General features: G+C 40.8%; 1 protein-coding gene across 3 annotated transcripts; it reads right to left on the reverse strand.

The window, feature by feature from the left end:
- Window positions 1–197: 197 nt before the first annotated feature.
- vmp1 (vacuole membrane protein 1) lies at window positions 198–21,532 on the reverse strand. 3 transcript variants are annotated; one of them, XM_085429386.1, is made up of 12 exons: window positions 21,494–21,532; window positions 20,835–20,942; window positions 20,448–20,580; window positions 20,145–20,235; window positions 18,755–18,865; window positions 10,733–10,900; window positions 10,420–10,551; window positions 6,845–6,925; window positions 6,593–6,709; window positions 5,156–5,217; window positions 2,304–2,403; window positions 198–1,852 (listed from the first exon to the last, which is right to left on the reverse strand). In XM_085429386.1, the coding sequence occupies exons 2-12, from the start codon at window positions 20,911–20,913 to the stop codon at window positions 1,709–1,711; spliced, it is 1,218 nt and encodes a 405-aa protein (XP_085285512.1). In that variant the 5' UTR covers window positions 20,914–20,942; window positions 21,494–21,532; the 3' UTR covers window positions 198–1,708. The 3 variants fall into 3 exon arrangements, with proteins under 3 accessions (XP_085285512.1, XP_085285511.1, XP_085285510.1); XM_085429385.1 differs by having other exon boundaries at window positions 21,379–21,513; XM_085429384.1 differs by lacking the exon at window positions 21,494–21,532 and adding an exon at window positions 21,379–21,472 and having other exon boundaries at window positions 20,835–21,057.
- Window positions 21,533–22,221: the final 689 nt, after the last annotated feature.

Consider the following 22,221-nt stretch of genomic DNA (forward strand, 5'->3'; position numbering starts at 1 on the left):
TTTCTTCTTCCCTTTTTAAGAATGCATCATGTTAAGTTTTTCTATGTTAATAAACTGTATTGGCTACAGCAGCTTAAATATGCATTAAGCAGTAAAATGTCCCAAGCTGAGATCAGCTTAAACGTTTACAGTTGAAATGCAATCGGTGATCATTTTGAAAGGCAGCACCGCACAAAGAAAAGTAGCAAAAGAATCACTTTTCATCTCTTTATTGTTTATGAGTTTTACACAGTAGAAGTGGAGTGACATAAAAGCAAAGAGTCTCTTTAGATAACAGCGTTGTCCGCACGCAGACCCACTAACGTGTAGCTGCAGTGCTCGAGACGAACCCAGAAATGCTGAAGACCAACAACTTCAGCCAGCTTACAGACCGCTGTTGCCAAGCACATCCAACAGCCAACACCAGTCTGATAAGCTAGCTGATGGTGTGGAAGAGTGGTGTGAAGGAATGCCAAACCACATGGTTGGAGAGTCTCAACCATGAGCTGAAGTCGGCCAGGATCTACAGAGTATGTTTAAGAGTCGGGAAGGCAGGCAAGCTGAGAAATAATCAACATCAAAAACCAAATTCTGGTCCTACCATGAAGGATGTCATGCGTCTGGTACTAAAAGCAGTCAAAATAAGTGTGTTAGGGCTGACGTGACACTTACCTTAAAGATGATCGTTTCAAAGAGACAATTACAAATCAAATCTTTTGTGTTGGGTCTTAAACCTAACAGTATTACACGGGGGGAGCCTCCATGGATGAACATTTCAGGAGAATCCAAACAAATGAGAGACTCAGTCTGGAGAAGAAGTGCCACGATTTCCATGTTTTATGTATGATCTGATCCCAGGTTCAAGTCAAATGTACAGAATAGAAATGGTACTAGTTAGCTGAGGGTACATCGTCACTTTACAAATGATATCGCCTTTTCTTGTGGGTTTTGGTTCAAATTGACTCATGTTCACACAGACCATAGAATAGAAATACATCTGAACATACCGTCAAAAAGATAGTAAGATATTTACACAATGTGCAAAACATCAATACCACATCATCTGACGTTGATATTGCTTTTTTCTCCCTCCTCCTCCTGCCATTTTTAAATGGACAATTCCAGAAACAAAAGACAAAATTGGTCTTACAGGACAAAAACCATGAAGTCAATGAAACCCTGAAAAGAAACACCATCCACAGCAGTTATCTTGGCAGCACACTGTACAGACAAATCAAGATCCATCCATACACAAAGGTTACAAAATTAAATAAAAATCAAGTCTATAAGTCAAGAGCTATATTCAAGGGAGGTCACGCCTTCCCGTCTTGCATAAGGCATAGCATCTGATGGGCACTGCCCTTACACAGCAGCAACCACCAAAGCGCTGCTTTACTTCTGAGGTCAATGAATGGGTTAATTTAAAGTAACTTGTTAAGATCAGCAGTAGAACCAATCGCGCTAGACACACCTAAAGAGTGAGATGAAGAAGAACTACAAAAACCTGAACGAGGAGACAGTAAACGGCACATACATCCTCAAAAAAAAAAGAAGAAAAAAAGCGCGCGTACGCACACACCGACAAATTATGCCTGGTTTCTTGATCGTTCAGCCTCTTTGAGAATGGATGAGGGTGAGGTTAAGTTGTGAGTGGCTGTGGCCGAAAGTGGAGCTCTCAGCGGCAGCACAAACACAGTCACTTGGATGTTTGTACCGCTTTATTTCGCCATCACTTGGTTTTCTCCTCCGAGTGCCTCAGCTGCTGCAGCCTCTTGGCGTAGCTCTGAGCCATGGAGTTCACGATGGAAATGACAAAGTAGCAGACCATGACCAGCACCACCTTCTCAAACACCCACGACAGCCAGTTCTCATCCTGAAAAACCCCAAATTAGGGTGGATATGCTTTATTTATTTTTTACCCTCGTACAAGCAAACAGTGAATATCAGCTAGACTGATAAAACCAGCCATTTACAACTGAAGGATATGCTAATAATTAAGAGACTGCTATGCACAGTTTGTCCACCAGAGGGCACTGACACATTTTATACAGTTATTAATTAATTACACTTATTGAGATCTATATATATCTATATCTCAATATCTGAATTTGCATCAACACTGCTTCCGAGTCTCTAGTGCATTGATTTAAAGGTAGTTAGGTAGATACTACAGCTTTTAATTTTACAGATTATATTAAACCTTGCCAAAAAAAAAAAAAAAACATAAAAAAAAATCTCATTCACTTAGTGGCTGCCCTTTAATAAATATACATATAAAGCTAATAGACCAAAAATAATGCATGGTAAAGTCTAAATCTTCTTACCGCTGGTGCACTTCCTCCAGCATGGTGCAGCTTGTTCCTTTGTGCTTCCAGGTACTGCCTGAAGGGCTTCTGGAGAGATGGCCCTAGTTTGGGCACCGACCTGACATGGCATACCCACAAAGCAGCAACAGATAAAAAGAACAAAGGAGGGAGGAGAGAGAGAGAGAGAGAGAGAGAGAGAGAGAGAGAGAGAGAGAGAGAGAGAGAGAGAGAGAGAGAGAGAGAGAGAGAGAGAGAGAGAGAGAAGGAGGTGAAACATTTAGTTACTTACCCTTTAAGCAGCCTTCTTAGACATGGAAACCAAAACTTCAGATCCTGCACACTAAGCTATTCAAGTCTTCCCTTTCCCTGAACAATACTTTAGAGAAAAAAGAAAAAGAAAGAAGGTGGTCCTCGCTGATCCAGTCAAACAGCATTCAGGCCAGGCAACAACTGCTGAAGGCCCCATCCTACATGTGGGCCCTATCTTGGAGCTGCCACCTCCTCTAATTGTTACTGTGAGCAGGAGCAGGCAGCAGAGAGGAATGAAGCAGAAACTCCTCAACCCTCCTTTTATACCCTTTAGCTCTCTATAGGAGTCTGTGTCAGCCCCTTCACTGAGGAAGTGAGTCGACATGATGTCATCACCTTTACCAACATTGCTGCCTTCTGGATGGAAAGACATCTAATGAGGGCGTGCTAATGCCCTTATTAGGTAGTGAATTAGCTCACTGGGGGGGTGGGGGTGGTAGTCATTATTAATACAATTTTAACAATTCATGTCATAGACAGGTACTGGTACTGTAGTTTTACCACTGGGTCAGCAGCAGTACAGTTTGAAGAAGAATCGCTACATGACCTCAAACTTATCATTACCCTGAAAAGAAAAATATACTGCAGGCTGTACTCACAGCCTTCCCACCGCATGAATTCAATTCTGGCCCTGGACAGGACATAAACATGTTGTCTAGACCTGACTAGACTAAGCAAAAACATGAGCGATAACACACACACACACACACACACACACACACATACATATGGGGACTGGGTAATTGCTGATGTCACTTAAACCTAACTAGTTTTGTGTGATTCATTCTTGTTATCGCTTTGACTTTACATGTAAGCACACATGAATTCACACAAACTGGAAAAGAAACATCCTGTATCAGCAAGGAAAAACTATCTGCACACATCATAGCGAGTCACTGAGAGTCATCTGTACAGCAGCAGCAACGTGGGAAAGAACCTTGAATTTCATTTTAAATCAGATAGTGTTTTTGGTAAAGTCAAAAAGAAGTTCCTATGAAGGAGGATACCGATTTTAAAACTAGCTAAAGGTGTGGGCCGCCTGCAGCCAACTTTGACCTTAGGTGGGCTGGAGCAGCGGGAAATCTTCTCTGTCAGTGTGAAGAAGTTAAATCACACATTTAATCGCTGAGATATCGTAATATAAGAAAAAAAAAAAAGTGCAATTTCAGCAGTATGTCTCAGTTTTTGTCTTTTTTTTTAATTGAATGGGTCTGGCCACGAAGCATACACCCGACCCATCTTTCAAATCTGGGGAAAAGGAGGACGCATTTGTTGGCTGCACTTGTCGGAGTCTTGTAATTTGGACAGCCTTCATCGCATCGCTGTGACATAATCGACCTACAAATGCGGCCCCTGAATCTGGACACAGCTACGATACCGGAGACTGCTTCTTCTTCTTTGGCGTTTTACGGCAGCTGGCATCTTCCATTTCAGTCTGTTATTACATTCTTAAATCCTACAACTTATTCCTGCATCTTTCAGGATCTTACAAAGCTTCAAACAACAAATTTTAATTAGTTGTCGATGATTTTGATAGTCGACATAATCGTGACTAGTTGACTAATCATAGCAGCCCTATAATACATATGTACACACACGTATATAAATGTACTTCAATAGAACAAGCATTGGGGGCTTTCATAGGTACTTTCAGCAGCTCCCCTATTTCCCGAGGGGATCGACACAGTTGGATCCACATGTTGATTTAGTGCAGGTTTTATGCTTGATGCCGTTTCCTGACGGAGCTCTCCTCATTTTTAGGGACCAGCACTTTGAATGTGACCCATGAGACTGAATTCCTGTTTCCTCCTTATCTCAAACCGGATGCATTTTATTTGCAAGTGTTAACCACTACACCACAGACAGACTATTAGGGGGATTTTTTTTCTTTATTTCTTTGAATTTGTTTAAGATTTGAGACGTTTACATGACTGTGAGTCAATTTCCTTAAAAAAAAAAAAAAAGTGCTGAGTTTGTCTCTTCTGACATCCCGTGCCTGACAAATTCCCTCCACATTATTAAAAAACAAAACGAAATTAAATTTAAAACTCAGCATCTTCAAAGAAAACTGAAACAGATGAATCCAGAGCCATGACCTACCTACCTACATACATACATTTATTAAAGTCTTATTACTTTCAAAAAAGCTTCTTCTACAACCTCTAACTGCCTCTTCTCTCAGTCACAGCTCAACTCAGTGAGTCAGATGAGCATGTTTGGATGGGACCTCACACGCCTGACCACCAATGCTCTAGCAGAGATGGATTGCACGTGTGGGGGGGGGAAGAAATACCTTGGTGTGTGTGTGTGGTGGTGGGGGTGAATCAAAAAGAAAAGAAGGAAAATGCGTGCACATACGATACGCCCCCGCAGTGAGAGCATTTATTCATACAGGATCCCCAATCAGTGTTCATAACGCATCTGAAAAAGTTTACAAATGTGCTGCCAACCACAAAACCAACGAAAGACAATGACTCCACCAAGTTTCTAATTAAAGCAGGCTTTCTCACACACACGCACATCAGTACAGGACATAATAAAACAATTGAAAAAAAACTTACCCGATGAGTGACACCATTTGCTCCACTATGTGCTTGCTAAAGGTGATGATAACGAAAAGTTTCTGAGGAACAAAAAAAAGAAATAAAAACATTGATGACTTTGCTTTGAAATTCAGGACAGCTGATAAAACAGAATTATTTTTTTTTAAATTCTCAACTTTATTCATAAAGTCTCCTAAAATGTGTAGCATTTTCAAAAAACATTTGTTCCTTAAAATGCACCTTTTTTTTTTATAAACAAAAAAAAAAAAAAAAAAATTTTGGCAGAAAGATGCGTTTAGATTCTTAATTTTAGTGACACAACTCTGAGAAATTGAGGCCACATCTGACATTGTTCACAGACACCCTAATTATGAAACTCAAACCTGGCGGTAACCTAAATTTTGGTCTGTGTGAGGGGTTTTGTGTGGTTTTCAAAGCACCCAAGTGGAGGGGTTCCAAAAAAAACAACAAAAAACCCACTTTTTTTCCCTTCTCCCCCTGGTCCTGAAACTGATCAGCTCTAAAACGGCATGACACATGGCCCCCTGGACAAAATCAGACAGGATATGGCATCCAACGTCCATGAGGTTCAAGGTACAGAATTGGGGGGGAGGGAAAAAAAAAAGGACAAAAGACTCTCCCCCCTGTAGCCTCTTACAGTCTGCTCAATTTCCTTCTCTTCCCTCACATCCACTCTACATCCTTCATTACCCCCACTGCCTCAAGTCCTCTTTGTCTGAAAGGTCTCATAGTGAGATCATTGGCTGGTACCACCAAGAGATTGATAGGCTTTAGTTTGTTGAAACACTCAACAGTGTGCCTCAGACGCAGACAGCCCCTTGCAGTCTGAGCTTACATTAGTCACTAGTATGGTAGACTCAACAATACCCTCCGTAATTAAGTTGTGTTTTTTTTTTTTTTTTTGATCTAGTGCATTTTTAAAAATCCAAACTCTTGTTAAATGCTTCTTAAAAGCTTCCCTCCTTTCATCTGGAGTAAGTTTATGTGGCGTGGCATGCATCTGAAAGCTCAAACCAGAATAAGGAATCCCCGAAGGGGAAAAAAAAAAAAAAAAAAAGAGCGCCATCAGAAACAGTTAACCAGAAGTGTCCAATTAGGACTTTCTCATAGTCGCCACCTCATGATTTAAACACTGAGGCTTGATCTTTCCCACACGTTTTAGGCTTGTGGGGATTGTTCAAAGGGTATCACTCAGCAGTGGATAACCGTTTTTTTCCTATGAGAGGATTTCTGAGATGCATTATTACACTGCGGACAGAGAAGCGCGACGACATGAAACAAAAGATGAATCATATTTGAAGGCAAGATGCTGCAAGTACGTGGGCCTGTGGGGCTTATGTTAAAAAAAGGAAAAAACATGCTGCTGTTTGAGGTAAACCGTCTCTCTGCAAGGTTTAAACCACCTCTGATCAATGCTTCCACTGTGCTGCTGACCTGTATGTGCATCTTGATGATGGCTTTCCCAATCAGAGTTGCTCCAAAGAAGGTCCAGAAAGGAACCAGGAAATGGCCGCAGGTTATTCCAGCCAGGTCGAAGAGAGGATTAGGAATCTGAAAATGGGCACATTAGATCGTAGTGATTCGTCGTCTGGGCACGAACATTAATTTGTTCGTAACAAACTCAGTTTAAAAGTTAAAAAAAGATAATAAAATAATTTTAAAAAGGCCTGAAAACTTCCTACTCACTGAGGCACAAGCCAAGATGCCAAAGAATCCCACTTTCTGCACCATGTGCTGCACTCCCAGTTTTGCTCTTGTAACAAAATCCTGCAAAACAACAACAACAACAACAAGTGAATAAAGTGATTGTAAGTGCATCAATGGCTGCCAGGCAGGGATTGTTATTTTAAGCTGCCGGGTTTTTAATTCTTGTTACACTTCCCTGCATCAAAGATTTCACATGTACACATACACATCTCTGAACACACAACCACTCTTGTTTTCTTAAAATAACCACTCTGTACTTTTTGCAAATGTGTGTACTTTTTTTTTTTTTTTAAATCAAACCAAATGTTTTAACAGTGCCGCCGTCTCCAGTGTTATTACAAGGAGCAATAGAGTACTGATACCTGCTATTTTAGAGCAATTTAAGACTTTCTCTGAGGTTTGGTGAATTTGGCTGAAACATCTGTGGCTATATTGTGAAGATCTGAGATAGAGGAAAAACATCAAAGGCACAGGAAGCCAGTGTAAAAAAAAAAAAAAAAAAAAAAAAAAAAAACTGGCACCATGTGTGTTTATTTTCAACAAAAAGTCAAATTTAAGTTTAGTTTTTAATCTTCTATAACTAAGAAAGCACCAAAGTACCGAGGTTGATAAAAACTAAGTCCTTTTTTCATGTTCGTTTCAGTGCAACCGTTCATAAAAACTGCATCCTGAGTCTTCAATGCTGTTACCCTTTATAAGGCTTATAATGCACCCACCGAAACAATTACCGTATTTTTCACACTTAAACTCGTAACTTTTCTGAAAAAAATCGACAGTGCATGCATTATGTATGAATTCTGGTTGTGCTTACTGACCTCAAACCGGTTTTACTTGGTACACGGCGCTCAAAAATCTGTCATAAAATGTTTTAGTATGATTTTGGTAAGCTATGAAGCCGCACTGCTTGATGGATTGTTGGAGCATTAGGGCTACCGTAGTCAGGAGCCTCACGGAGTAATCTGGGTCCAAAACTCCATCCGCTTCAGGTCCCAAAGTCACTACGACATCACTGAGAGTTAAAAACTGTCTAAATTCTTTCATCTTTAATAAAATGATCAGTGTTGCTGCTTTACCAGGTGTAACAATTAAGTTTAACATGCAGGCATCCATGAAAACAGGATTTATTAAATTTAATTGAGTTAGAAGTTAGCAGGAAGTTAGCTCGCTAGTTTCCACCTAAACATGATATAGCATGTTCTGACTGAGAGATTTCTGAAAAAATTAAAACGTACAGCTCTGCTATCACTTCCAACATAAATGAAGACAGAAACCTAACAGCAGTGACTTTTGTAGGGTTACTGAAATTGGACTAGTTAGTATATAATGATGTGCTACGTGATCGCTAGCGACACAGCTATGTTAGCATAATATAAACACAGTAAAGCTGGAGGATGAACGCCAACTTTTTCCCACTCGATAAAAGTTAACGTGAGGGTTCCCGATGGTTAGGGACAAATGCAATCGCATGGCAGGATGCTGTAAACGGACCAAACTTCAGTCAGGAGAACAACTGAGATAATCCATCCACAATACGAGGTTAGTCATTAATATACTGCAGCAACATGGGAATAGAGCAGCTGCGTGAGAATTCAACATTAATGAATTAATGGTACAGAAGTGGAGGAAGCAAGAAGAATGAGTTGAGTAAAGTTTAATGCGCCTTATAATCCGGTGCACCTTATGGTCAAAAATACGGTACTGGTGATATAATAAGACTTTTGGTAAAAACTTTTGTGTTCAGAACATCAGAAAAAAGGAAGCACCATGTTTCTCTAAAGGCTTAAACAGGTGCTCATCAGTAGGGTGAACACAAGCCTTATATAAATAAATAACGATGTAGATTTCCTGCTAATTCAGGCATAACGTGTATTGACTCCAAGTCTTCCTCAGGGTTTTGGTCATTTTTATGTAAATCAATTCATCATATATGGTTCTTCTCCTGATATTGGATGAGCAACTCTAAAGCACTGCCTCCTGCGGTATGCACAGATCTGTAAACAAGCAAATTCTTCTCATCTTCAACCAACCTTTCACCACTTGCCTGGATGCAGCTCGAACATGTCTGCTCAGATTCAATTTGCTCACTGCAATACTACAACACTGCACACAAAGGCAGGTTTTACCACATTTAGGGACATGCGTTTCCATTTTTGTCACACTCAGTCTTTTTTCTTCTTCTTTGGTATCCATTCCAATTACTGTTTTATGTTAATGGGTCTTTGCAGTGCTTCTCAGAATGCCCCTGACACACACCTAAGTGTATATGTCCTGAACAAAACAACACCCTGTGAAGATGACCTTGTCAGCTGAGAGCCACTGAAGTGGGACTAGGTGATGGAGACAATGGACACCATTTCTCTAATTTCTGTTCTGCTTACGCAGCCTCTGATCTCAGCAGTCTCCAGTCATGTGAACTCAGTTCCTGACAGCGCTGCCTGTCATTCAAATTAGAGGCCGGTGAAAAGAGAGACGGAGGGAGGCAGCGAGAGAGCAAAGCCCGAGGGATGATTAAAGAGGGAGCTGTGCTCAGGGTGACTCACCCACGAACACACAGATTTACTGGAAGTGCAAGAAGGGCGGGGCTTCACTGAAGTCACGTGCCACTTTGAGACCAATCACTGGACAGTGGCTTTGTGGTCAGTTGCACATTATGAAATTAAACCATATTAAATAAGATCATATCGTATTGAGTCTGTGGGCACCGTGTAAGCAGCTACATTAAAATAAATCCGAACAGATGTATAGATAGATAGTCCAATATTGAGTGTAACTGCTTTGCTCTTGCAGTACAAGGCAGGCTGGATGACTTTGGGCCCCTGTTCAAACCAAATATAACTTATTTGGAAAGAATTATAACTTTATTTGTACAGTGCTTTTTAAAACACACTGTTACAAAGTGCTTCACAGTTTGAATAAAACCGCACATTAAAAATAAGAATACATGTTCCAGCACGCAGACCTTCATGCCAACATGCACACTTCCATAAACACATTAGAAGTGAACAAAAGCCAAAAATAATGGGAGAAAGATTAAGAAAAAGCTAACCTACAAAACGGCAGTCATTTAAAACAAACCGCAGATTTAGCCGGCCTTAAGAGCTGCAACCTTAAAAGCGTGATCGCCTCTGGTTTTAAAAAAAGGAACATGGAACAGCTAAGCGAGCCCGATCAGATGATCTGAGAGGCCAGCTGCTGTTGTAAGGTCTCAGATGCCAGAGCCCGGCCATGTAGGGCTTGACCTGTCAATTTTTAAATGGATTCTGAATTTTACTGGAAGCCCGTGAAATGAAGCAAGAATAGGGGTGATAAGGGAGCGCTGGCTAATTTTTGTGAGCGGGAAAGAAGCATTAAAAAAACAAAAACAAAAATGGAAGCCATACTCAATTAAATAATAAAGTGATATAACTTAAATGTCGCCTTTTTAGGTTTCTCGAAATCACATTTATCGAAATGCATATCTGAGCATAATCCTTCTTTAATCTTTAAATATTCTTGATGTTCACACCAGTGCACATCCTAGGACCTAACACTTTACGAAAACAAGTGCTTCTGACCTGAGCACCCTCGGCCTGCTCCAACATCTCCTCAAATTCCTCGTAGTCCTCATCGTCTGGATCAGCTCCCGACTGACGAGCCGCTCTGGCCATGAAATAAGGAGGCAGCTCTCCGATGGCGGTGCCGGCACCCTAAACATAAACAGAACATTTTATGTTTGCGATAACTCAGTTATGCATCAAACTACTTGGTGAAAGATTAGATATACTTTGGATTTATGCACAAACGAGACCAACACAGCCCTGAAAAAGCATCTTTGGTGTGCGTCAGGGTGGATAACTCTAGTGTATCTTTATTCAAGCTAACACTCACCCACATACAGGCCTCCAGTCGGACCTTTGACATGATTGAGAAGAGGGAGATTGTGTCCTCCACTCCTCCATCTTCGGGACAAACAATCTGGTCTGGGTAGGGAGGCTCTGGGAAGTCTGTGGACCCACACTCGTATGCTGCCAGGGTTACTGAAGCTATATGAGGGCCCTGAGAGGAGCGAGACAGATGGAAAATAAGCCAAGTTACATCAACCCTTTACATCTTTGAAACCCTTGAAGCTCCTTTCTGAACTGAGTGGTTTCTGTCATATTGCAGCCATGCTTACAGAACAAAATGACTGAGTGTGTATCAGACGTTAGTGAGGGTGGTCTCTGTCCATGTGGCAACCCTTGGAAAAATCCATGATAGAGATCTTCACTGACTCATAACTCATTAAAAAGGACAGGGGAGGTCATCAACTGTCTTTATGATGAAAAATGCTCAAAAGAACATGAACGTAAGGTCATAGTGTGAGCAAAAGGCTACTCAAAAGACTCTCGAACAGCAAAGTTAAGGGCTAAAGATTGATTTTCTTTATATTTTAATTATTAGTCTGTGTCAACTTCAGCCTTTCAAACAGGAGCAGATATTTCATATTGCAGTCGTGCAATATATCTCTCTTCAACTAAAGTTGTCGTTGTTGTTCAAAGTCCTTCCAAAAGGTGTTGATTGTGATCTTTTTGTGGCCTGCAGTTTGCAGTAATGTTTGCAGTAATTTAAGCTGCTGTTGTATTGTTAAACACAGCTTGCGAGTGCTACATTGTAAGCAACAAACACAAAGCACCAGCAGCTGAGTCATGCCGCCACTCTGGCAGGTAGCTATGTCATCACTTATCACTGTCGAGGCGGTTAGGTTGAGCCACCTGGCCTCAGTAACAGTTGGGCAACCTGCAACCACAACATAGCTACTTCATTATGCTTCTTTGAGGTGAAACAGGCAACAGTGACAGTAGATGGACAGCGCACAATTAGTCTGTGCTGACTGCAAATGCTTCATCATGGTAACTCTCCACCCACTCAGAGTATGAGCACACAGGAGGCTTCTTTAGTTTACACAAGACACTCCCTTTTCATCCAAGCAGGACTTCATTTAACATTAGCCCTTTGTGAGACAACAAGACACTGTTACCAAGGAGGAAAACACACCTAAGCTCTTAACATTCAGACACGCTTGTTTGATAGGAGCTGTAGCAGCACCGGCACTGCTCTCTTTGTTCATTCGCATCAACAGAAGTCATTCAGGATCTATCAAACAGTTCTTTGCTTCATCACTGGTCTGCAGTGATGAAGGTCTCTGTTCCATGCACAGAGACCCTCTGTGCATGGAACAAACATACATGACATTATTTTCTGTTTAAACCACTAGTGGTATTCAGTGTGTAAAAGGTGGTTAGGAATATGATGCAGCAGGAAGGGCCATAGGTTACTTTTAACTCTGGCCTAGTAAACGAGTTCAACAAATTTCATTAAAAAGCAAAAAGTCCTACAGTGAAATGTTGACCTGATGGTAGCGGGTGTGGTCATGTTTAATCCTGAGGGATGATGAGCAACCACAATAACTTAAGGGGAAAGCCAAACATTCAAATATCCCTGTGTTTGGGTTCAATTATGTGAGATTCTGGTTGAAAGTGGAATGAATTCACCCAAAAATTGGGAAACAATCTCAGTTAATCATGAAAAATTCCTGAGAAGATTGCCAAAGGGGTGAACTGACAAAGCAGTGCATCGACGTAAATGAAAACCTTTTTCATTTAAATTATTGGTCTCCTAAAATTTAAATTCTCAATTCAGACATGTATAAGTACAGGCATCATGAGGATGAGTCATTTAAGCACAACATAAAGACTAGAACCCAGTGTTTGCTTGGCAACACATCCAAAAACATCATGATGAAGAGTAAGCTCATACTGGTGAGTTACTCCCCTCACCCGGTGGATCACAGTGACCTCATGCTCTCTATGTGGCCATGTGTTAATGCTTCAGGCTTGAAGTAAATTCCGTGTAATTCTTCTGGTGGGAAATGTGGTTTTTCTTCAAAAACAATATTACACATTTTCCGTCTATGGTTGGTATTAACGTTGAACAGAGACGTGTGACAGAAGTTACTGCAATGTGAATGACTGAAATTAGATCTATCAACACGGCACACTCCGTTTCCATCTCGGGTCTAACATCGCAGCTACTTAAACCTATTTTGTGGTGCAGGGGTATTCCCTCGATCACCCACACTTCTTAAGAGCTTTACAACTGTGTCAGTCCCACACTCGGTGCTTGCTGACTGGCCAATTTTAAGTCTACTGCAGCGCTCACTGGAGTGAAACGGTTTCATGCCATGATGCCAGACAAATCAAACTGAACAGAGTGGACAGATTCAAAAGGTACAAGCACTCAGAGCATGAGCTAAACTTTAGCAAACTAAGAGACAGGAAATAATCTCCATATGAGCAGTGGGCTCACGTCAAGTGACAACAATGTAAAGAATGCTTCACCATTTCTGTGAAAAATTACAAAATATCAGAGGAATTTGGAGAATTAGGCACTCTCAATGAAGCCAATCAGGACAAACAATGAAAGCAACAAGGGGAGCGTGACAGTCAACAATAATTCCATGTGTCAATGCACAAGAATCCTTTCCAACCAAACAACCTGAACAAACAGACTTGATATAAGATATTACAAAGATGGCAGAGGACGAAAGCTCCAATAAGAGAGAATGATTCAATATATGAAGTGAAATAAGCTAAATAGATGCCTGGGCTGGAACGTGAGACACTGCTGACAGATTGCAGGAGATTCATACCAGCGTTTGATGGGTTACTCATTAGGATTGCCCCACAGCTATGGGGCAATTCTGTTGCAATTAACTTTATCTTGCATATTTGTATCATGCTTTCACAATACACTGTGTCATGCTCTGCAGAACAGAGTACTAGAACAGAGTTCATAAACAATCCATATGCAGCAGTTTCATACCTATGCAGAGAAAAAGACCAATACCCAGTCTGATGATGTGTTTAGTATATTATGAACAGGTACAGAAATAAAAATTACACGTGTAACCCAATAAAGGGATCTGGTACGCAGCAAATTTCATTAATCACCGGTGTGCTCTGGTGGTGATAGAGAATTCACAGAATCTTAGATTCCCAGCTCTTGTTTTGCTTCCATTATTCCTGACCGCAAGAGATGGTATTCGATTACTTATCAACTTCATTGGTATGACTTCAATAAAACAAGGTCATGATGAATTTGCATTCACCACAGTGCAGTTGCGGAGTGAAGGACCAGAAGAAACTGTTGTACCCACAATGTGAATGGCAACATTAACTTTACAGAAGTGGGCGAAGGTACAACAGGAAGTCCAAGCAGCTGTGGTACAGATGTCAGTCAGTGGAACATCTTTCAAGGTAATGTAAAATGTCATGGGTAGAAGAGACATTTTACATTATGCCCCATTATGCTTGCCGCTTTAGTCGTATCAGACATAAACAGGGAAGTCCCCATTTATACTAGTGCTGATGGCATCAGTGCAGTATTCTCCTAAACAACAGGCGTCACCATTCAGGTAAAACCTCCACAGCAGCACTGGTAAACGTGTTGAATCAGTCAAAACCGGGAGCAAAGAAACGGCAGAGGTTTTGGCAAAGTTGTCTCCAAAAGTCTCATCTTTTCAAGAAAAACTCACGAGGTGAGGCTCATATCAGGAGCCCTTGAGCTTCCATGCAAGACAGGCTGGATCTGGTGCTTAGATAGTTGATACAATACATGGTCAACGTGTTATTGGACTGAGCACGGAAATGCCTGAGGGCCAAGTATACAACCCATAGCTCCAGCACACCGATGTGAAGCAGCCTCTGCTCCTACACACTGTCCTGTGCTTCCATACTGCCTTTGCTAACTAAGAGGAAGGCATCTGTAAACATCACCTCTTGACCTGGAGGGAAGGTGATCCCAAAAGAATACTACAACAGTGGAAAGCCCAGACTGCCACTGACCTGCTTTGGTACCTCTTCGGAATCGAAGTCCAAGGTGTTGATGAAATGAGGTGTAGTGGGATGACTGCAGTTGCCGCTGTAAGTTTCCCCAGCAACCAAAGGAAAACACTGAATTTGAGCCTTGAACTTCTTTGAAAACAAGAAAAAGGCTGAGAATGTAATCCACCCTCTGGAGGAAACAAAATGAGGGCATTTGCCTCAGTACAAATGTGGGCAATTCCTTGAAAACAATCCGACACCGATGACAATCTGCTGACATGGTATCAAATAACACAAAGTTTACCGTGAGCCCTAACTGGGACATATGGACGAGAGAAGAGTTCTGTCCGAGACAGTGTTCATTTTGTTTACTGATATTTTTCTTTAACTGTTTTTTCCTGATAAAAACAAGACAATACTACATAAAAACAAATGCATGAGGACAAAAAACTGTGATGAAATATACCGACACTGTCATCGACAAATAAAAACCAGATGAAAATGTTCTGGAGAAAAGAGATGCAATCACAATTGATTAATTTGTTTAGCGAGGCAGGTCGAGTTTGGAGGTTATCCAATCAAAAGAAATCTCCTTGTGCAGCAAGGTTAGCGGGCACAATTTGATCTACCACCGAATAACAGGATGTGGTGGGGCCCTCCCATGTCCTCCGTTTCATATGAAAACGCGGCAAAACATGAAACGTCAACGGAAGAGAAAAGAAGATATCTGGACATATTTCACATTTGATATCAAAGAAAAGAAGATGCTTTGTTAACAAACTTCTCACACCCTACAAATTAGTAAACCAAATCAACTTCAGATTTGTTCTATGATAATCTTATGATATTTAGTTGCCTAAAACTTCAAAAAATAAAGAATTTAGATGCCTAAATTATAACTAAAACTAAATTTTATTTTTGTCAAAATAAAAAAAAACTATGACTAAGACCACCTGCTCCCAAGTTAAGGTGCATATATCAACCCACCATCCACAGATGGAAAAAATGCACGTGGCTTTGGCCTGCAGAGGGAAAGTGCACCTGGTTGTAAAGACACTGCATCTTTGTCATGTCGGCTTGCAAAAGAAGGCAAATCAGACAAGTGACTTCTCTCATCAGCTGTTTGGAGTCGTGGTTCTGAAGGAGTGGTGACAACAGCAGCAGAGAGTCTGCTGGACAGCAAGTTAAGGAGAAAAAGCCCTTAATCTAATAACCTATGGCAAACTATAAGGCCAGTGTTATAGAAGAGCTTAAGTGCAAACAGTTCCCAAACATAAAGGGATAAGGCCCCCTAATGAGTGAGTATGGATTGATGAGGAGTTCATGCTTCTCCCATTTCTAGTTAACGCCGCTGTCAATCATACTCGACTAATGTAAAGCATCATCCACGTTGAGCAACACACAGTTGGGATTTTGGAGGTTGAATTGGATGAAAGCCCCTCTCTGTAGGTTCTCTGTAGGCAAATACCTCCACAAATAGACACAATCATAAACTATAAAATAAGCAGGAGAGCCTACAGAACCTCTTCGGCTGAAGGATCAGCAAACTTCTTGGTAGAGATAGGCTGTAGGTATGAAACCTCTGGAGGATGGAGAGTAGCTCCAAATGAGAGGATGGAAAGCTACCAGCAAAGACCGTAAGCAACCTATGCTATACTTAAAGACAAGAAAATTAAATTGCTGGGTGCCAGACCCTAATATCAGTTTGCTTGGATCACTGTGGGTCACACAGGTGACACATGTGACTGCATATGTAATCAACAGATATCCAGGTATTACATAGCATCTCTGGCGACCAGGAAGAAGGAAATAAAACCTGAAGTATGCCTTCTTTATAAAAGTGTCCAAAGGGCCAGCTCTGTTCTAGGATGCCCTCTGGACCCAGTGGAGGTGGTGAGTGACAGGAGAACGGCGGCTAAGCTGTCATCCCTGATGGACAACATCTCCCACCCCATGCAGCAGACTGTGACAGCACTGAGCAGCTCCTTCAGTGGGAGACTGCGGCACCCACGGTGTGGGACGGAGAGATTTCGCAGGTCTTTCCTCCCCACTGCTGTCAGACTCCATAATAAAGACTTTAACTGATCAAGCACACACATCCATACATATGCAATAATACTAAGTGCAATAATCCTTTCTGTCATCGTTGTATTTTTACTCAGTTGTATATAGTATTTGTATTTGTATTCTATTTTTATCTTATTGTATATTTATTTTATTTTATTCTACTGTATATAGTATTTTATTTTATTCTATTCTGTACAGTTGTGTACTGTATTTATTCTTATTGTATTCTAATTTTTGCCTCATAACTTTTGCACTGTCCACTTCCTGCTGTGACAAAACAAATTTCCCACGTGTGGGACTAATAAAGGTTATCTTATCTTATCTTATCTTATCTTATATACAAGCAGACATGAGGTCCTGTGCTGCTGCCAGTGCCATGCAGGTAAATAATTTAGTGCCCAACAGTTTATGAAAATGAATGCAAGATGTTGAAGGAAATAAGGGTGAACAATTATCCAAACAAAACAAATCCCTACTGTAATGTGATTAAAGAAAAAAGAAGTCAATCTCTTGAGGAACAAGTCAAACTCCTCTGCGGTGGAGTAATCTGAATTCCTTTTTTTTGGTCTAGACACAATGTTTCATGACTTGACTTTTGGTACATAAGGACAAGTTATTATGAAAACCAGAGCTGTTTAATATTCTCACTGCAAAAGAAAAGCACAATACACAACCCCACACAGAGTATATGGCACGAGCCACTGCTGCTACGTCATTATTGTTGCACACAGTATGTAAAGAAGCAGAGCACTAGACAGCTGTAAAGAATTAATGGAGGGAGTGTACACCATTTCTTTAAAAAAAAAAGAAGAAGAAGAAAAAGGGGAAGGTCACAGTTACATCTTTTCCCATTATTTCATTATAATGGAAATGGCTGACTCAGCTGAACCACATCGGCACATGTTCTGCAGCACAGAAGCCACATCATCAGCCTGAAGCGGACTTTGGTGGAGAATTTCTTCCTCTCTTTCATTTTGCTAAATTCTCCTTTTAGCCACAACCAAAGACCAATGACGCATGTTCATGGTGACTCAGTGTGACAGTCACTCTGTGACTGCCTGTCAGGGGAAAATTACACTTCACTCACACAAAGCCTTCGACAGACGTGTGACAAACGTGTGACGTTAGAAGAAACACAGGGCTCATGGCTCGGTGTGGACTATGACGCCATCCTCTGGTGAGTACAGGAACAAACGGACAGCGATTTTGCAGAATTCTGCAAATGTAGCATTTTTGTAAGAAAATCGCTAACTGTTAAGGTAAATTATATTCTGACCCATGCTGAGCATAACCAACCAGATAATGTCGGTAATCAATTTCTCTTTACATTTTGTAGCCTTTAGTCAGGCCAATATTCAGTAAAACTCAGCTAACTCAATCTAGACCAGAAATGATTAACACAAGTGGAATTAAATTACATTTCTTCAAATTTGGAATATGGTTACATCTTTTCCCACAGTTTGGTGGTTTACACATTCACTTAGGTCACTGGTTCAATTCCAGCATGAAGAAGGGCATCTGGTGTAAAACTCAAATCAAACACGTAGCGCTACCTGCCATAGTGTGACAAAGGAGAAGCAGCTTTATTCTGAACTGTAAAATAACGACAGGGAGTAGGATCTGTACAGACAGGTAAAGCTGAATGACTCTCGCTTACAGGTATTCCCTGCTCCTTTTGCAAATGTTAAATTTATATTTTTCAATATATGTTTTTAAGCTTTTGCCAGTTTGCAAGTTACTCACAACTATCCCTGCTCTCAAAATTCCTACTATGACTACACTTTGTTCTTAATGGTGCGTAGCCACGCTTTGTTTCATATCAGTGAGTACTGTTTCACGCCTAAAACGGTCTGTTGTCTATGCATATAAAACCTGTTCAGTCTAAATATAAACCATGTCATTGTTATTGCCTCTGTTATCTACCTTTACTTCAGTAAAGGTATTTTGCGTCTGCATTTCCATACGGCTGATGCTATCTTACCAGGTAGAGAAGGAAGGTGTGCAGACCAGTTCCAAGGCCCACTGAAGACAGGATCCCAAGGCCTACCCAGTAGGCACACCATAGGAACTTCTTTTCCAGATACTGAACATACTGCAAAGGAAAAAAAATTGAAGAAAATTAACTATATACATAAATCAGACAAGGGGAAGGGCAGGGTAGTCACCAGCGTCTAAAAGATCAGATGATGATCTTTCAAGGTAAAATCTAAAAAGTTGAGTGAAAATCTTCCCTTCAGGATTAGCTGAATATCTGTTATCACATAAGGTCTGCATGTGTTGTCTGGACACACAGGAAGTCACTGTTACTTAAGTGTAAAAGGCCTGAATCACAACTTCCTGTTTTCGCTTCCATTGAATTCTGAAAATTTGGACCATAACTGATGATTTATACGTCAGCTTTAAAAATAATCGAGTGAAGTTTATAAAGAGTGAAAACAAAAGTCAGTCACCATCAGTCATATCGCCGCTTCTCCTGATGCTGATGTGGAATGACTGATGGACAGAGTGGGTGGCTACTGTCTAAGGCCTGATTTTCAGAGTAGTTGCAGAGTGGTTTGAGGTTACATTGTGCGTATGCCATAAATGTCCGACTGATGCATAAACTCCCAGTAAGATGGTAAGGTTTACTTAAATGTGCCAAAGAGAAAGGCTCCACAATCATAAATGAGGCAAACATAAGAAAGAGAATCTTCATTTGGCTCTTGCAAAACATATACCTTGTATTTTGTATGAAGTGCCCAAATCAGATTGTCCACAATTAAAAAGTGTCACATTGCTCACCTCTACAATAAATGATACAAAAAGTTAATCTTTTTTAGGCGTTTAATAACTACATTGGTTTATTTATTTAAAAAAGCATTAGACCAATATTCATTACACTCCGTTTACAGGGAAATTCTGTCTTAACAGTTATTGCTGCACAGTTACAATGAAAACAATATGTTTTTCGATCCCATTACCTTATTTTACATTAATATTTGTGATTTTGACATATTTAAATTTGCTTTATTCTTGGGTTATTTTTTCCCCCTGCTCATTTCCTATGTTTGACCTGCTGTTCTAGGTAAATGATTACGCCATTCTCAGTTGGTTCTAGGAAGCCCTGAAGGACTGTAGTGTTTTAACTGAACCGTGACAGACCGTTGCACAGATGAATTTGTAAACAGAACATTCAGACAGATGACTACATGATCAAGGGTTACCTGACAACAGTGCACACTGCATTATCTCACAATGCAAAGTTTATTCTTGGAAAAGTCTCGAGCAGGATAAAAAGTGACTCATCGTTAACCTTTAAACTTGCCGATGACAAAATAACTGATTAGCTGATTCTTAACGTCTCTAAGAAAGCAAAACAAGTCGAGGCTTACTTGCTGGTGTTCTCCCTCAGTTGAGTATGCGATGGAAAAGAGAGAGCATAACACCAAACACAGGAAAACTATGCCTCTCCGCTGCCAAAGCCTGAATCGGGAAGCAAGAAAACACAATCATATCCCCTTCCATTCTTTCCCCCCTTAAATTTAAGTGTCTCTGGTCTCAATAAAATGCACAAATCCACCTTCTGGGGCATAAGTACTTTTTTTTGATACAGCAGCTTAAATCACAGGGTATGTCCAACCAGGAGACAGCTTCATTTTAAGAAAAGAATCCAGGAAAAACCTTTAATGTCTTACTTAAACGTCCACTCCTTTAGCTTAAGGAGCGTCTCCAGGAGAAAGTAATGCAAAGTGGTAACAGGTCTCCTCCATAGCACCAGAGACAGGCGCTCTTCCTTATCCTTCTGTCTCCTCTCTCTTAATGACAAGTCTGGAGAATAAAACGAAAGAAAATCACTTTGACACTCTGTAATACTTACAGACACAACACTTATTGCCACTTCTTGAATTGGTAATGCTAAATGCATAATACATGTACTCTGTAATGTACTTGTTTGCACCTATGGAAAGTGAAAATAACCCATAGTGAATCAGTGTGAGTGTTTATAAAGCGTGAATGCCATAAGGTGATAGGTGCAGTTCTGTGTCAAAGGTTACACAACAGATACAACTGATAGAGTTTACCTGCGGATTTCCCATTCAGTTTGTCTTTAGCTCCTGCGCGTTTCTGAGGCTGCTCACAGCTTGCTCCATTAGCTGCCATGTCAATCACCGTCTGGCAGGTCAGGCAGTCTAGGACGAGAGAGGAGCACGACAAGTAGGAGTTGGAGTTTCCCGTGTCCCCGTTTCTGAACGGCTAAGAGATTACAGCAGGGATTGTGTAGAAACTGGAACTCCTTATCAGCAGCTGTCAACCAATAAACTATCAGTTAGTGCGAACCTTTCGTTCACACGCCGGTTAGCTGACATTCAAATTCAAAGACAGAGATATAGCACAGAAAGCAACGAGGCGACTGTGAAACTATTACAGACTGCTTTACGAGAGCGAAGGCTACAGCTGACGTGAGCTGTCGTCTTTCCGTAGGTCAGTCTGTAAGTAGATATGGTGCTAAATACGTGCATAACCCTCCACATGCTAACCGGCTAGCCAAAATACTAACGACCGAGCTAGTGACGTCTGTACCTCAAAATCAGGCGTTTAAACTCAATAACGAGTTCCCTTACTCACCGAGAAACGTCTAAAACAACTTGTTGCCGCTATACTGTTGTAGTAATGAGAAAAGACACACGTTACACAGGAGAGAAACAGGGGAATGTTTGTTAAAATTACATGACATCTGTACCTTGTTCCTGTCCTCTTTACCCGGAAACAAACGCAGGCACTGTCAAAGTAAAACCAGCACTACTGTGCACCACTGGGGGGGAAAGGCTGTAGAAAAAGTTTTTGTTCACATTATGTTGTAATTAATTAACTGAGTAAATGTGGGAGCGATTCATGGTGTAATGACAGCATTATAATAACTTACGATGAAATCACATGCTTCACTTCATAAGCGAATACATTTATTGTGAAATAGATGTAAAAGTCCATTTCCGTTCCTTGTGAGGAGCAGTCCAATGGGAGGTTGCCAGATTTGCCGAAACAGGGGTTGGAGGTGGTAACTGTTATACTATCACTATAAACCTGCAGGTCTATATTAATGTTATCGCATATATGTGACACTTCTATGGTCTTGGAAAGTTTTAAGCACTGACAAAGCCTGAAAGGTCAATAGGTTAGCATGTACCTTGAGTCACGCGGTACACCTAAACGTCACTGGCACCAGTAGAATCTACAAATCAGTCTGGCTGCCTGAGGTTATGAACATCAGAGTTCAAATGTGACACAAGCATCCTTGAAGGATTTCCTCAACATTTTCAGCCATCAAAGGACAACACTGACAAACCTTATACTTTCTAGAGCTCCAGATTTCCTTATCATCCTGTGGTGTTGTCCCAGCCTTCACACAACATTCACACTGAACAAAAAAAACCACGTGTTCTTTTAGTCTTTATAGGGACTTAGTAAGAA

Source organism: Rhamphochromis longiceps, linkage group LG14 (assembly GCF_057381845.1).
Source record: "Rhamphochromis longiceps isolate RC_006_pf linkage group LG14, R_longiceps_female_GT1.1, whole genome shotgun sequence".
NCBI lineage: Eukaryota > Metazoa > Chordata > Actinopteri > Cichliformes > Cichlidae > Rhamphochromis > Rhamphochromis longiceps.